Below are 16,826 nucleotides of genomic sequence, written 5' to 3' on the forward strand. Positions count from 1 at the left end.
TCATATGGCTATTCCCTTTATGGAAATCTGGATAGCATAATACAGATGAATATTACTTTTCTGGAGCACCAGACAAAGAGTATTCACTAAAGAGATGAAGTCTACTGCTGCTTCTTTAAAATTTTCTTATAACGTAAAGTTTTACAGCCACCCCTGTAAAAGTGAACACCTGATGCAGATTTTTTCCTTTGGGATTAAGCTGTTTTGGTTTTGAATGTGAATGTGTCAGCTGAAGTCTGTAGCAGAGAATGGATTTCTCGGCACTCTGTGTGAAGTTAGTACTCAGGAAAGCATTGCTTTTTAAAAAACACACACCACCAACTGGCTTTCTGTGTGACGTTTCTAAAACAGTTGTTAGAATACCAGAATGTAACAGTCTTTTTCACTTGGTAGTAAATATTTTATCACATTTTGAGAGGAAACTTTTGCAAACTGAAGACTTTTATGATGACAAAATATTCTTAAATAAAGAACATGTATGTGAACCTGAGAGTTAAGTCTGATATGAATACGTACATTACATTGTCTCCACTGGCTAGTACTTTCCTTGTTTAAGTCTCTCAATATGGTAGCATAGCTTTAATGCTGGCCCCAACTTCAGTCCCATATATTTCATTATCATATCGCTCCTTAGTAACAGTAGTGCCTTTCCATCAATTTCCTACAGAAGGAATAAATACAACATACAACGGCTTTAACAGGTTACATGGTAAAATCAAAAAGTACATTGTATTAGTTTATACCATAGTAAAACTTAATGTAGAGTATATAAAACAGTAATTTACTATAATTTAATACCTCTGATGGCTAATAAAACCAAACTGATTTTTATTTAGACATTTAAGTGTTTTATAAGGCACCTTTTGGTAGATATTTGAGATAATACACAAGTCAATAATAAAAGGCATTGGACAAAACCAGATACTGTAACCAAAATAAAGGTAACTCGGCCAAGAGAAAAATCCAGAAAGGAAGATCTGCTAAAGAAGGGAGGCCTCTCTAGTCAAAGATGAAATGACCCAAACACTGAGGCCTTGCACTGAACCTTGAAAACAGCCGTAGGGAGACTCTGGCATGCATGCATACACACACACACACACACACACAGAGGAAGGGAGTTACACATCATCTAGATCTGTGACACAAGACAGATCTGTGTCTAGCCTAAACCAGATGGAATGTTAGGATCAAAAGCAAGGACAATTGAACAGATTTTCACTGCCTTGAAAAGAAGCTGTTGCAGTTGGACAGGCCTAAGCTATTAAAAAAAGTATTGGCAATTCAGTGAATATTTCCCTGAAATTGCATACTGAAACCACTCTTTTGCTAAAACAGAATAGGCTGAAAAATACTATGAAATTTGGTCCCTATTCCAAAAATGTCCAGAAAAACCAAGAAGGGGAGGTGATTTGGGTTTTTTACATCTATCGATCTATATCCATCTATCTATATTTCAGTATCTTGAAGTTTCCTTTGGACCTAGCTTACTCCAAACTTAAAAGAATTTTTATTATGAACTGGTGCAGAGTGCATGAGAAATTTTACATGAAATTTTAAATTTTGCCCAGGTCTAAAGGAATACACAAGGCAGTAGAGACTCTGGCTCGTTGGGTTCACAATAAAAAAAAAGCCAGACACTTCTTGGTGGGGACACTGCCATTTTGAGATGACAGTAGTTCTCTATTAGGCAGCCCATCACGTAACCACACAGTGAAAGGAAAACAGGTGAATGAAAGGAGTATACAGGACATGCACAGTTAGAGCTACTAACTTTTGACCCTCCTAAATATATTATCTAGCTAGTTCTAGTGAAGATTTGCACAGTCTTGGCTAGATTAGACCAAGTAAATGCTTTTCATTATTGTTTTTAACCTTTCTTCTCTCTCCTAATAAAACTGTGTTATCTAAATGCAACGAAGCTTTGCACTTGACTGTTAATATTAAGGATCAGCTATCCTGGGATATCAGAAAAGTTCTATCCTGGGGAGGAAGCATATGTGGTGTCTAAGTGGCCCACAGGTGTCCAAAGTCATGAATGAAGATCCCTCTGAAAGAGGAGGTTACTGGGAGGTTCTTCAAGGTGTGTGGTCCCTATCTGTATTCCACTATTACACATGCGCACCATGCTCTTGGAGCTGGAGAATTTGAAAGTAGTGTCCCTGGGTCTGTGCATGGGCCCCGGCTCATCTCCAACTGAGATGAGGCAGACTCAGCGCCTCTCCAGTTCCTTCTCAATTACCACGAATCAGATAAGATTCAAAGCAGAGGGGCAGGAGGGCAAGAAGTGGAATACAGATAGGGACCTTAAATCTCGAAGAATTTCCAGTTGCAGGTAAATAACCCCCTCTTCTTCAAGTGATGGCCCCTATTGTATTCCACTATGGGTGACTGACAAGCAGTACCTAAGAAGGAGGAGGGTGCAAGGGTGTAGATAGCACGGCTGAGCGGAGTACTGCCATCCCAAAGGAGGCATCAACAGAAGTGTCCTGCACCAGGGAATAAGGTCGGCAAATGTGTGAATGGAGCTCCATGTGGCTGCTTTACAGGTGTCCAAGAGGGCTGCCACCTGAAGAGATGCCATAGTTGTTGATCGTGTTCTGGCAGAATAAGCTCTTACTCCATTGGGGGAAGAGGGTGGGGCGTGGGTGGAGATTTGAAAACGGATGGAGTAGAATGCAGCCAGAGACCCATTTGGAGAGTCTCTGGGTGGAGATGGTGTGCCCTCTGACTCTTTCTGCTATAGCAGAGGTCCCCAAACGGTGGAGCGCACCCCCCTATAGGGGCATGGAGGAACATTTAGGGGGACATAGCTGGGGCCTGGGCCAGCACTGATGGGGGGTGGGGAGGGAGCACCACCCAGCTTTGCTCCTGGCCCTGGCCCCACGCCCTGGCTGCTGGCCTTGGTCCCTGGCCGAGGCTCTGCTCCCAGCCCCGTCCCCACCGCCGGCCTCACCCCCTTACCCCTGTCCATGCCCCCTGCTCCCAGAGCCACGGACAGAAGGTAAAACATTTGGGGACCACTCTGCTACAGTGACAGACAGCCTCAGGGATTTCCTGTGTGGTTTTGTTCTCTGTAGGCAGAAAGCCAAGGCCTCCGAACATTGAGGATGTGAAGTCTTCGTTCCTCTGAAGAGGTGGTTTTGGAAAGAACACAGGTAAGTGAATGGACTGGTTAAGGTGAATTTCTAAAACTACCTTAGGGGTGAATTTGGGGGGGTAGATGTAAAGAAAGCATATCCATATGGAATATGTTGTATGGAGGCTCTGCCATCATCCCTCCAAATTTGCCAACCCTCTTGCTGAGGTGATGGCTACAAGAAAAACGACCTTCATGCAACAGAGTGACATGGAGCAAGTCGTTAAAGGCTCAAGTAAGGCCTTGTGAGTACTGAGAAAACAAGGTTCAGGTCCCACTGGGGCTGTAAGCGTGGCCTTTCCAGAATCTATTGGTCAATGGATCTTTGAAAACCAAATAGCCCTGAGAAGGTGCATGGGATGTGCTGGTCGCCACCAAGTGGTCACGCAAGGCGCTAATGGACAAACCTTATGTCTTCAAAGATAGGATAGAGTCCAAGATGAGAGGAATAGCCATAGTCTTTGGGAGAACACACTTTGTTGTGCCCAAGAAGAGAAGTGCTTCCATTTAGCTAGGTAACATTTTCTAGTAGAGTCCTTTTTACTATTGGAGAAGATGTCTCGTACAGCTGTGGAGCATAAACATTCTAATGATGATGCCCATCCAAATATCATGCCCTGAGGTCAAGCGGACACAGATCAGGGTGCTTGATGCTGCCGTTCTACTGGATCAAGAGCTCAGGGAAGGTTGGGATAACATGCATAGGAGATTGGGAAAACAGAACTGCCCAGGCCAGAAGGGGGCAATCAAGATTACACATTACTGAGTTGCGGAGTTCTCACTTCTGGTTGACTGTGAAATGTCTGCTGAGGAAATCTGCGAGCACATTTTGCTTCCCCAGAAGGTAGGCTGCCAACAGAGTGATCTGATTGCTGATGCACCACCTTTCGCTTCAAATTCAATAATAGCAGGGAAACTCACAAAAACTTCCTCCACAGATTAGTAACGTGATCAAGTCTAGCAGAATAGAAATAGAAAATATCATACGTGTCTCCTGAAGAGTTCTGCATGGGGTGCTAATGCCTGAGGATCAGCTTCTTTCACAAATTGCATTACTTCATCTATTGACCAGGTAGAAGGATCCTTATTTGGTACTCGTGAGGGTTCCCTTTTTAGTGCACTGAGATCAGGACCTGTTGTAGAACTTGCAGCTTAAATGTAAAACATTGGCAAAGGGAGAAATGTCATAAGTGTCAATGTAGTAAAAACACATCCTTGCAGACTCAAACGAAAGGAAAAATAACACATTGTTAGTGTCCCGTATTAGTAGCAGTCCTCTCTTCTACCAGTGTATCAACCTGGCTAAGATCACTCAAATTCTTTTACAATTTATTAAAATGAAAAATATTTGATTTTCCTTCTAAAGAGTCACCGAGATGTTCTATTTGGGTCACAGCATGAATCTGTGTTCAGATGACTTCTACAACTGCAGATACACACAACAGTATAAGTGTTAGCACTATGTACCATCAGGGAGGGATCAGTTTGAGACATTTGGTTCCTAGCTCCCAAGACACCAGCAGCTGGGAATGCTGTGCAAGAAGGGAAGGGAACCCCTCACTGCAAATTTCAGTGATCCTTTGGCCAACTTGGCAGCAGTACTTGAGAAGCTGGAGAATGAGCTGTAACCAGCACTGCCCAGCCAGGCAGGCTGCAGGGTCTTTGATAGCTAGCAGAGTAAAAAATCATATGCAGGATTTCTCTGCCTTGTACAGTATTAGAGTTAAAAGCTTAAATTCTGTATTTTGAAATCACGTTAGATGGTCTGACATGTTTGCCTAAGTCTGACTCCTTATGTGAAGTCTTGGATGTCAAAGCACTTTGCTTCATAATTCATAACCCACTGACTTTGCATACTGCTAAAAAGTAGTTAGCAATGCACACATTTTAAAAGGTTAAGTGTATGCCATACCTTCAATCCTCCTCTGCATTCGATTCCTATTGACTTCATAGTAACTGCTGTTCCCAGCAGAGCTTGATGACAGCCTGTGTAGGACTGGGGCTGAGTTTGAAGCAGCAGTCACTGGCTGAAGAGAATTTCTATAATATGCTGCACTCCCTGAGGTACGATATTCAGTGGAATTTCGGCAGGTTGGGCTTGCAGGATTTACTGAATTGAGCGCAGAATCCACAGAGTCCTCAGAAAATCGGTGTTCTTTGGCAGTGCCATGTTCTTCAGTTGGCAATGTTTCTGCTACATAATATGAGTAACACAAATACCAATCTATTCAACATGTTAGATTTTTGTAACCTTGTTATTTAAATTCTATGCTATTTATTTTTAACACTAACCACAATTTTTAAGCCTGTCAACAAGCTCCCCATAAAGCAAGCACCAAATACAACTAGCACCATTCTCCTTCTCTTATTTAAGTAAAAGTAGTCAGTAGGAAGTTCCTAACATACATTTAAAGTTACAGCTGTTAAAAAACCTGATTATTATAGAGTTTGATGAGAGCTTGAAGGTCACTTTGGAACATACAAAATATATGAAATTTTCAATACTTCATTTCATTGTCGTTTCATTCTATACAAAACAAACCTATATTATCAACAAAGGGAAGAGTTGATTCTCTAAGAATTATCTGAAGGTAGTATCAATACATTTGCAGTTATAGGCATAGATATAATCACCAAGGAAGCATATCCACAGTTTAAACATTTTTTCTAAAGCGCAGCCATTAAGCCTGTGTTATGTTTATCCTGTAAGAGATTTTTAGTAGGAATAAAAGATAAACCCGCTGTGTAATATTTAATTTGCCTCGTCTAAGCAATACAGAGAACCATCAACTTCTAATTAGAAACAAGTGTGCAACTGTGTATCTATAGATCATACTATCTTCAGATACAGTGGCCCTCTTTATGAAGTCAACAGATTGCAAACCGTTGCCACAATTATTTCCTGTATTGAGGAAAATCCTGGTATTTCAGATACTGATGTGCTAATTATTAAGAAATACTGACCACTGTACTTCACTTACACGCAGGCAACTCTTCTCTGGATATGAAAATATAAATGAAACCAATTAAATACATTCTGGCTTAAGAAAGAGGTAACAACCCTTTGATAAAATTTGAAAAAGGAAGTGTTTATCAGCTAATCTCTAGTCTTTAAAACATATTCTCAAACTCCACTTCGATGCTTCCCAGGACTGAATGCAGAGTGTAGACATCTGCTTCAGAGTAAGCTAAAGGTTGTTGCTATACAGCAACATAACAAAGTCCTTCCACCTGCCTATAGGGCTTGAGTGTTTGGTCTGTTTCAGTTTTTTTAAAAATCACTGACTGTTGAAGACTAATAATATAGTCTGATTAAAGTATGGCCCAGATTGGTCAATATGCTATTTGAGAAAAAAGAAATTAGTTGGCAAGAAATTGTTCCATTTTTTGGCAATAAATTTCTCTCTGCTCACATTAGACAAATCTAGCACTGAGAAAGAAAAAAGAAAGGGAGTAATGATGGATTTGGAGAAAGACTGATAACTGCTGTGAAATACGCTTCTAAAATGCATGCTCTTTACTCTTCTAGCATTTGTAGCTTTTATTTATTTTCTGCATCACACAAACATCTGGAATTAAAAAGGTGGTAAAAGAACCCTTTTCCTGAAAACTTGTGATGTTTTCACATTTGGCTTTAGAGGTCTACCATATGCCAGATGCTCTCTTTGTCAAAACTTGGCTTAGAGGTATTCTTGAGATCTGGAAGCACTTGGTTTATTTTAGCAGTGATTATTTTAACATAATCCTGAAGGAAAATAAGAAATAAGAAATTCTCTCTATGGTTTAAGCAATTAATTAATAAATCCTTCTTGCTGACATAACCCAATTGCAAAATGAAGAAAGAAGGGTTTCAAGGGCTGTGTATTTGGTTACTTCTACTTAGAACACCATCTTTCTGTGACAAATATTGAGTAAAACTGGTTCAGGCCTTGAAAGCTTAGACTTTCCAGAACTGGCCAAGAAGGAAAACTATTACTGTGCAAGAGATTAAAAAGTCTGCTCGACATGCATCTATATCAAAAGGTGAAAACATCCTCCTCTTGGCTACTGAGGCCTGCATATAATTAAAAAAAAAATAAAATCAGAGGACTTGAAAAAAACAGGAGAAGCTAGAAAATGAGATCATTACTGGAAATTTCAGTATGGGAAGTAAAAAAAGGGAGGAATCATAAATGAATATATAAGTGCTGAATAGAAGAGTTTGAGAATCAACTGCAGATATAAATCTCAGGATTTTTGGTTTCTAGAATAAATTAACTGGAGGGGATACACTGTAATAGGGATTAATGTCTGGAACCCTTTGGTTTAAACCAGCATACAATTTCTAGTGCCGTAGAAAGGGTCCATTTTATTGCAAGGAAGCAGACGACCCTGTCAGGAAAAAAATAATTTTTTTTTTTTTTTTTACTCGACACACTAAGGAAGCAGAAAGATTGTCAGGGTGCATAATGTTACACAAGACTCATATTTTACTTATCTGACTTCAGAGATAAGGCTCCAGATTATGCAGCCTTATCTCTGAAGTCAGAGACCTTGGAGATAATGGTGGTGTCTGAGACGAAGACTTCTTTAAGACATCTTCATGAAATTCTGAGACAGAAGATTTTTTTTCTTTTCAAGATATTATGGATTTGAAAATCTCCTGAAATAGGCCTTGGATTCACATATGCAAGGTAGGAAAGTTCACAGAAGTCAGAATTTAAGGCCTGAAGTGCCACCAGATCATCTAGTCTGACGTCCTATGTATCACAGGCCACCAACACCACCCAGCACCTGCACACTAAACCCAACAACCAAAATTAGTCCAAAGTATTACAGCCTATAGGAGACTAAACTATTATGTGCCAGAGGGAGAGTTAGGAGGTGCACCAACGGCCCTGCAATGGCAAGGAATGGATTAAGAGAGAGATACCCAGGTGATCCCGGCTTGCTGACAGGAAGGCAACCCCTTGCCCCCAGATCATTGCCAATCTGACCTGGGGGAAATTAATTCCTGACCCCAAATATGGCAATCAGTTAGACTCTGAGTATGTGGGCAAGAGTTAGCCAGCCCAGCACCTCAGAAAGAGAGAAAGAATGCTCCGTACCATCCTAGCGCACCAGCCCACCCCATCTAGAGTCCCACCTCAAGCCATGGCCATCTCTGATGCTTCTGAGGAAGGAGACAAAACAATCCAGAGTACACTGGGGCAAAAAAATCTCTTCCTGACCCCTGCAGGTGACCATCTGATACACGGAAGCATGAGATTATAGGGATATAAAACATAACCTGGTAATAGCCTGTGGGGACACCTGAAACATTTGTATAACTGGGCATTCAGATAAACAGAAGTGTTATTTTGAGCTGGATTCCTGCTGCAGGCTGGAAGGCAGTAAAGGTCTGGGTACAGCTGGGCAGCGAGGGGGCTGAAGAGCCACGCAGGGGTACTGTTTTGCCCAACTGGGTGCTGTTGTTGCCCTTCCTAGATTATCTTTAATCTTTTCCCCATGCTCACTCCATAGCAACCCAACCTCATCCATCCTTATTCACTTCTAATTTATATAACTAAGAAACCTCTGGTTATTTATTTTAATTTTCTGAGCAAGAGCTAATTAATCTAGATCTAGCAATTTTCACTTTATTTCTACATTTTTAACCTCCAAGAGATAGCTGTCTAGGCTAATCAATCCCCTTTTTCATTCCCTGTAGGCTCTCTGCTTATTCCTAATAACCTTTTTGGGATGGTTTCTCATCCAGTTGGTCTGGAGGCTTTCTGTACAAGATTTTTCCCCTTGCTTGGGATGCAAATTGCGTACAGTTTTTATATATTTGTTTAAAGAAATTCCAAGCCTCCACTACTTTTAGATTCTTGAACTCACCAGTACAGTTTATATTGTTAACTAAATTTCCTTATTTCTCCAAATCTGCCTTTCTGAAATAAGCCATAGTTGATGACCTGGCTTTGATTATTTCTCCATTTAATTTAAACTGAATCAATTCATGATCACTCAATCCCAGGGTGATATAACCAGCTCAGAATAATCCTTTTTAAATCAAGATCCCCTTGTTCAACCAGCAGGCTGTCACTTTTCAGTGAATCTGGGATGCTGTAATGGCCCCACTTTAAGGAGACCTTGTCTAACCAGCAGTCATTTGGTCTGAGATCTGAGTCAGTTTTGGTATTTGATAGAATGCCCAAGAAGACTTTAACTGATATTTTGAATATCTGAAATAAGATATGGAGAGAAGCCACAGACATGAGGTTTTCTTAAGTCTTGTTGGAAGTTCTACTTCCAAATCCTTGGTGTTTGGAGCAGGCTATTGACAAACAAGGAAAGAATCCTTATGGTTGAGCATAACAGAGGCCTATGTCTTAGCCTGAAGATCCTTCACAAGAATTTGAAACATCTTTTAGATCCTCTGGGAATTGGGAGCAAAAGTCAAAGGTTCTTCTTAATACAGGATTAGAATGATGTATTTGGCTACAGTAGTTAGCCACTTAGGTTGCAGCTTTTTTCCATTACCCTCCATGGCTGCAAAGAGGGAACTGTCACCTAGCAGAACAGATAGCAGAAATATCCCTGAGCAGATTAGAAAGAAAAAGTGTTGCTAAAAGAAGATCCTTTCCAACAGATATTCTTGGTCTTTCTTGCTAACCAGCCCATGAGAGAGAGATCTGAAATTACCTCCAAGTTTTCAGTAGATGACGCTGCCCTAAAAGGATGTGTGGGAGACATACAACGCTGGAAAATATTTTGCCTCTTCAAACACATAAAAACCTTATTGAAAACTTATCAAAATGTTTGAAGACAACACAAATTCTGACCCGTAAATATGGCAACATTTATTTTCCCTACAGATTTTTTTTTTGGAAATCCAGGAAACCATAGTGTATAATAAATGAACTACTGGTTCTTAAAACTTCCTTGTACTATGTAGTTATTAGACCTATATATTGAATAGGGATAGAAAAGTGATCAAGCTTATTTTGAGTGCACAAGATTCCTTACTGGATACTGCAGCTAACTGGCCTATATTTGAACCATACATTTTGGTTTGCTCCAGTTTGAGCAACCGTATTTTAGTACAGCTTAGGGTACTAAGCCATGTGTTATATTTATTCATGGACATAGCCAGACTCCTCTAAGTCCATGGCCATTAGAAACGTCTGACTCAATTCCACAGATTTATTGTATGTATAAAATAGTATCTCCTTTTTAAATCAACTCTAACTTTGCTACCAATTTCTGTGTCCCCTGCCTCTGTTATTAGACTAGATGAAAAGGAATGACTGATCTGTCTTAAATAAGCCTAGCATTTATCCTCATCTCCTCTTTCTTTCTAAATATAGTATAATGGCTCCATCTGCAGAGGAGCAGAGATCTCACTGAAGCTAGTGGGCGCTGCAGGAGCTCAGAACCTCTCAAAAGTCAGGTCACAAATCTCTAATTGACTCTCATAATCGACCCTTGCACATCTCCTGCCATCCTCACCGTCCTTTTCTGAACTCAAGTTAGGCTACCAACAGAGAGTGCAATACTCTAGTGGTGCAGAGAGTATGTGTATTTTACACAGTTGTTATAGTAGCTTATTTTATATCCCATTATAATGGGATGTAGCAGCCTACTGGCTTTTTAGTAAGCTGTTGCACATTAAGCAGACAGCTTCATTCATCAGCGGTCTGCGGTGAATCTTTAAACCCTTTCCCAAAAAAGAGCTAGTTGTGTTAGAGGCCAAAGCTCCCTTTAGTTCTCCCAATGTGCAATATTTGTGCCCACTCACCAATAATTACTTATACGTCCCCCTCCCCCACTCTGACTATGCATTCTGTCAACAGCTGATGGCTAAGGCTAGACAAAATTAATTGTACTTGTTTCTCTTTTATTTGAAATACTATGAACACAAATAACCCTCCCACAAACTGCAACAAATACACTTAAGTTACCTTCAGATGGGTGAGCGTCAGGTCTGGGGAGTTTAGGAGAGAGAGGGGCAGTGTAGGGCGGAGAATCCTGAGAATATCGTTTAGTACTTCTGTTTTCTGATATTTCCTCTTTTGCTGTCAATAGAAAAGTTACAGTCTTTCATTTCAGAACTAATAAAATTGTTGGGGGAAAAGAGGAAAGACATAAAAGTGAGGTGAATGTGTGCTGTATTCACTTACTGGATTTTAATTTGCTCCCCATATTGTGTGTCTTTTAATGGCTGTAACACAACTCAGACAGGTTTCAGAGTAACAGCCGTGTTAGTCTGTATTCGCAAAAAGAAAAGGAGGACTTGTGGCACCTTAGAGACTAACCAATTTATTTGAGCATAAGCTTGCGTGAGCTACAGCTCACACTGTAGCTCACGAAAGCTTATGCTCAAATAAATTGGTTAGTCTCCAAGGTGCTACAAGTACTCTTTTTTTTTTTTACAACTCAGACAGTGCTACCTTATACCATTCTTAAACATTACCCACAAGTCTTCAGTGATATCATCTTTCACTATTAGCTTAACCTTATCAGGCAGGCTCAGTTATCACCCCACAAACTTTCCGGGCTAAAATATAGTTGGGTTAGACAGTTATACCCAAGTTGCCTTGAGCTGACTTCACCCTGAAGAGAGTTCAAAACAGCACTTCTCGCTTGACAGACAAGATAAGAGAAGCTTAATGGCATATCACATCTATTTTTCCTCCTTATTAACCAAATCTACAAAAATTACAGCTAGATTACAGCTTGTTTTAACTAGCAGCTCCATAGGAGGAAAAAAACACTACTGACTTCCAAAGGAGCACACAGGAACATTGCAGCTTCTATACAGCCATCCACGTTTCTCCCCGAATAAGAATCTTTTGAGACTACAGCCACGTCAAATATTTGCGGTTATGAGCTACTGGATTGAGCACTGGACTGTGAGACTCAGGAGACTTGGGTTCTATTCCCAACTCTGCCACTGACCTGCTGGGTGACTTGGGGTAAGTCATTTTTCCCATCTGTAAAATGGGAGATAACGTTACTGACCTCCTTTGTAAAGTGCTTTGAGATCCACTGTTGCTATTATATATCACAAATATTTCTAGCAGAAGTATAGCTGCCATCTAACTAAAAATCAAGAGCTACAGGAATAGGGTAAAACAGTTACTAACCTTTCTGTAACTGTTGTTCTTTGAGATGTGTTGCTCATGTCCATTCCAAGTTAGGCGTGCATGCACTGTTGCCAGAGATTCTTCCCTCAGTGGTATCTGTCAGGCTGGTTCTAGCACCCTCTGGGGTTGCACACTCATGCACCGGTATAAGGAGCCTGGCCAGCCCTGCATCCTCACAGTTCCTTTTTGCCAGCTAACTCTGACAGAGGGGCAAGACGGTGGGTCGTGGAATGGACATGAGCTACACGTATTGAAGAAAAACAGTTATGGAAAGGTTAGTAACTGTTTTTTCTTCTTCTTCGAGTGCTTGCTTGCTTGCTTCGAGTGCTTGTTCATTCCATGTTAAATGAATCCCAAGCAATACCCAAGGAAGTGGGGTCAGAGTTCGCAGACATGTGGCTCACAACACTGCTCTATCAAACTTGGTATCATGTCTAGTCTGCAGGGTGACGGCACAGTGGGAGGAGAAGGTATGTAGATGACCAGGTCGCTGCTCTGCAGATGTCTTGGACTGGGACCCGGGCCAGAAACACTGCTGATGAAGCCTGAACTCTCGTCAAATGGGATGTCAAGATGGCAGGAGGTGGGATGCCGGCCTGCTCATTGCACTTACAAATGCAAAAAATGATCCAGGATGAAATTCTCTGAGCAGAAACCGGTAGGTCTTCCATCCTGTCTGCTACTGCCACAAAGATCTGCGTGGATTTATAGAATGGCTTCATCCTCTCAATGTAGAGGGCCAGGGCACACCTCTGTGTGATGCTTCTTCTCCAAATTTTTGTGCAGTTTTTGGAAGAAAACTGGCAGGAAAAAACCTGATTACCATGAAACTGTGAGACCACCTTTGGGAGGAATGCTGTAAGGGGGCATATCTGAAGCTGGTCCTTAAAGAACATAGTACACAGGCATTCCGACACAAGGACTCAGATTTCTGAGACCCTCCTGGCCGAGGTAATCACTACCAGGAAGGTGACCTTTCAGGAGATACATAAGAGGGCACAATGCTAGCGGCTCAATGGGAGGGCTTGTGAGTCTTGACAGGTTTAGGTCCCACGAGGGAATGGGTTTGCGAGTTTGAGGGTAAAGTCTCTCTTATCCCTTGTGGGAGAAGACCAACTTTCTGTCCATCAGAGGGTGGAAGCCTGAGATTGCTGCTAGATGCACCTTGATCGATGAAATGGCTAGGCCCTATTGTTTCAGATGGAGCAGGTACTCCAGCACAAACTGGAGGGGTGATCAAGTTGGTGAGAGGCCTCACTGGGATGATCACTCCGAGAAACGCTTCCATGTGGTGAAGTAAGTCGCTTTAGCAGATGGTTTCCTACTACCTAGCAAGACCTAGTGGACTTGTTCTGAACAAGCTAGCTCCGCCGGATTCAACCATGGAGCTTCCACGCTGTCAGGTGGTGGGTCTTGAGGTTCAGGTGGGACAGACGGCCATGATCTTGCAAGATCAGGTCCCTGAAGGGTGGGAGTGGTAATGGGGCTGCTACTGTCAGATCCACTAGCCTGCCAAACCAGTTTTGACACGACCATGCAGGGGCTATAAGAATAACTCTTACTTTGTCTCGCCTTACTTTCAGTAGGACCTTGTGTACAAGAGGAATGAGGGAAACGAGTAGAACAGGTGCTTTGTCCATGGGAATAGGAAGGTACCTGTGAACTAGCCCAGGCTGCAACCACATAGTGAGCAAAATTGCTGACATGAACAGGTCTACAAGGGGAAACTTCCATCTCTGAAAGATGGATCTTGCTGTGTTGAGGCAAAGGGACCACTTATGGTGAGAAGAGAAAGACCTGCTTAAGTGATCTGCCAGAGTGTTCTGGGCTCCCGGAAGGTAAGAAGCTTTGAGGCGGATGAAGTGCTTCCCTCAGAAGTCCCACAGGTGAAAGGCCTCTTGGCACAAGGTGGACAAGCGTGTTCCTCCCTGCCTGTTGATGTAAAACATGGCTGTTGTGTTGTCCATGAGTAGTCGCACTACTTCGCCTGCGATCTGTGGTAGAAACACCTGGCATGCTAGGCGGACCATTCTGAGCTCTCTGACCTTTATATGCAAGGAGACCTCCTCCTGGGACCACAGGGCTCGAGTCTTGAGGTACTTGAGGTGAGCCCCACACCTAGATTAGATGCGACCAAGATTAGGGATACTGATGGCTGGGGAGCGACAAAGGGAATGTCTGCCCTCACCAATTGGAGATTCTTCCAGGAGTTGAGGGAAGCGAGGACTGGGGTGGGAACTGTAAGCACTCAGTCCAAGTGGCGACAGCTCAGTGAGTACACTGAGACCAGCCAAGCTTGAAGGGGAGGATGGTAGTGGACCTGATTTATGATGAATTTGAGGAGCCTCCTGTGGCACCAGAAAAGACATGTGGAAATAGGCGTCTTTTCAAGTCGAGGGTGGTGTACCAATCCCCTGGATCCAGTGAGGGAATAATGGAGGCCAGGGAGATCATTCAGAACCTCAGCTTCTTGAAATAACTGTTGAGGCGACACAGGTCTAGGATGGGTCAGAGACGCCCTTTGGGACTAGGAAATAACAGGAGTAAAACCCTTTTCCTCTCAAATTCTAAGGCGCATCCTCCACAGCCCCTACTCGAAGGAGAGCTTGCATCTCCTGGAGTAGAAGTTGTTCGTAAAAAGAGCCCCTGAAGAGAGACTGGAATGGGGGGGTAGGGTGGAAGAAAACTGAAGGGTGTAACCTTTCTCCACCATACTCAGTACCCAGTGGTCCAAGGTGATGAGGGACCACACCAGGCTGAAGTGGAAGAATTGGTCTGAAAACAAAAGGGGGGGCAGGATCTGGTAGGGGAACTGATATAACACCCTTGAGCGCCTCTTCAAAAGTGGGAACTCCTGGGTATTTGTGTGAATCTGGAGCAAGGTTGAGGGTGTGTCATAAATATAAAGGGAAGGGTAAACCCCTTTAAAATCCCTCCTGGCCAGAGGAAAACGCCTCACCTGTAAGGGTTAAGAAGCTAAAGGTAACCTCGCTGGCACCTGACCAAAATGACCAATGAGGAGACAAGATACTTTCAAAAGCTGGGAGGAGGGAGAGAAACAAAGGGTCTGTGGGTCTGTCTTTATGCTGCTTTTGCCGGGGATAGACCAGGAATGGAGTCTTAGAACTTTTAGTAAGTAATCTAGCTAGGTATGTGTTAGATTATGATTTCTTTAAATGGCTGAGAAAAGAATTGTGCTGAATAGAATAACTATTTCTGTCTGTGTATCTTTTCTGTAACTTAAGTTTTTGCCTAGAGGGATTCTCTATGTTTTGAATCTAATTACCCTGTAAGGTATCTACTATCCTGATTTTAGAGAGGGGATTTCTTTACTTCTATTTACTCCTATTTCTATTAAAAGTCTTCTGTAAGAAAACTGAATGCTTTTTCATTGTTCTCAGATCCAAGGGTTTGGGTCTGTGGTCACCTATGCAAATTAGTGAGGCTTTTTATCCAACATTTCCCAGCAAAGGGGGGCGTGCAAGTGTTGGGAGGATTGTTCATTGTTCTTAAGATCCAAAGGTCTGGGTCTGTAGTCACCTAGGCAAACTGGTGAGGCTTTTTACCAAACCTTGTCCAGGAAGTGGGGTGCAAGGTTTTGGGAAGTATTTGGGGGGGAAAGACGTTTCCAAACAGCTCTTCCCCAGTAACCAGTATTTGTTTGGTGGTGGTAGCGGCCAATCCAAGGACAAAGGGTGGAATATTTTGTACCTTGGGGAACTTTTTGACGTAAGCTGGTAAAGATAAGCTTAGGAGGTTTTCATGCAGGTCCCCACATCTGTACCCTAGCGTTCAGAATGGAGGAGGAACCTTGACAAGGTGGAAGGAGAGGTTGCCTGCGCCTATAACACCTGTTCTGTTTCTTAAATAGGTCTTGGTGAAGTGGCAGAGCCAAGAAGCAGGCTCGTTGTTGAAGTCTGAAGTGCTTCCTTGAAGATACTGGGACAGAAAGGCCGTGGGACCTGAGAGTGGCCCTAGAATCTTTCAGGCCAGGGAGTTTTGTATCCATTATTTTGGAGAAGAGAGAGGTTCCCTCAAATGGAAGGTCTTGAATGGACAGCTGAACCTCCAGTGGTCGTCTTGAGGATTGGAACAAAGAGCATCTTCACATGACCACCGCAGATGCCATTGTTCTAGCAACCATGTCAACTGCGTCTGGGGCCACTTGGAGGGAAGCCATGGCTATAGTTTTCCTTTCCTCAACCAGAGCGGAGAAATCCTGTTTGGACTCCTGGGGCAGCAAGTCCTTGAATTTTGACACTGGTCTCAGATGTTATAGTCATACCTCCAACGCAAGGCCTGTTGGTTAGAGATGAAGAGCTGTAACCCACAAGTAGAATAAATCTTTCTACCAAACAGGTAAAGCTTCTGAGTCCTTTGTGGGTGGTGGCTTGCAGCCCTTGCCTGTCTCTTTCATTGGCTGCTGCAACCACAAGGGACCCGGGAGGGGAATGGGAATATAGGTATTCATACCCCTCGGTGGGAACAAAGTACTTTTTCTCTGCCTTTTTTGAAGTGGGTGAGCAGAGAGGATGGGATCTGCCACAGGTGTGTGACTGGACCCACAACAGCCTCATTGA

General features: G+C 42.6%; 1 protein-coding gene across 1 annotated transcript in view; it reads right to left on the minus strand.

The window, feature by feature from the left end:
* Positions 1-535: 535 nt before the first annotated feature.
* The window catches only part of SCML2 (Scm polycomb group protein like 2), a 106,119-nt gene continuing 89,828 nt past the window's right edge, over positions 536-16,826 (minus strand). The window contains exons 11-14 of the mRNA XM_077807182.1: positions 11,062-11,175; positions 5,049-5,330; positions 4,124-4,287; positions 536-661 (exon numbers count right to left, since the gene is read on the minus strand). Coding sequence (XP_077663308.1) covers positions 536-661; positions 4,124-4,287; positions 5,049-5,330; positions 11,062-11,175 — 686 coding nt within the window. The remainder of the gene's footprint in view (positions 662-4,123; positions 4,288-5,048; positions 5,331-11,061; positions 11,176-16,826) is intronic.

The sequence above is a fragment of the Eretmochelys imbricata genome, chromosome 1 (genome assembly GCF_965152235.1).
Source record: "Eretmochelys imbricata isolate rEreImb1 chromosome 1, rEreImb1.hap1, whole genome shotgun sequence".
Classification (NCBI taxonomy): domain Eukaryota; kingdom Metazoa; phylum Chordata; order Testudines; family Cheloniidae; genus Eretmochelys; species Eretmochelys imbricata.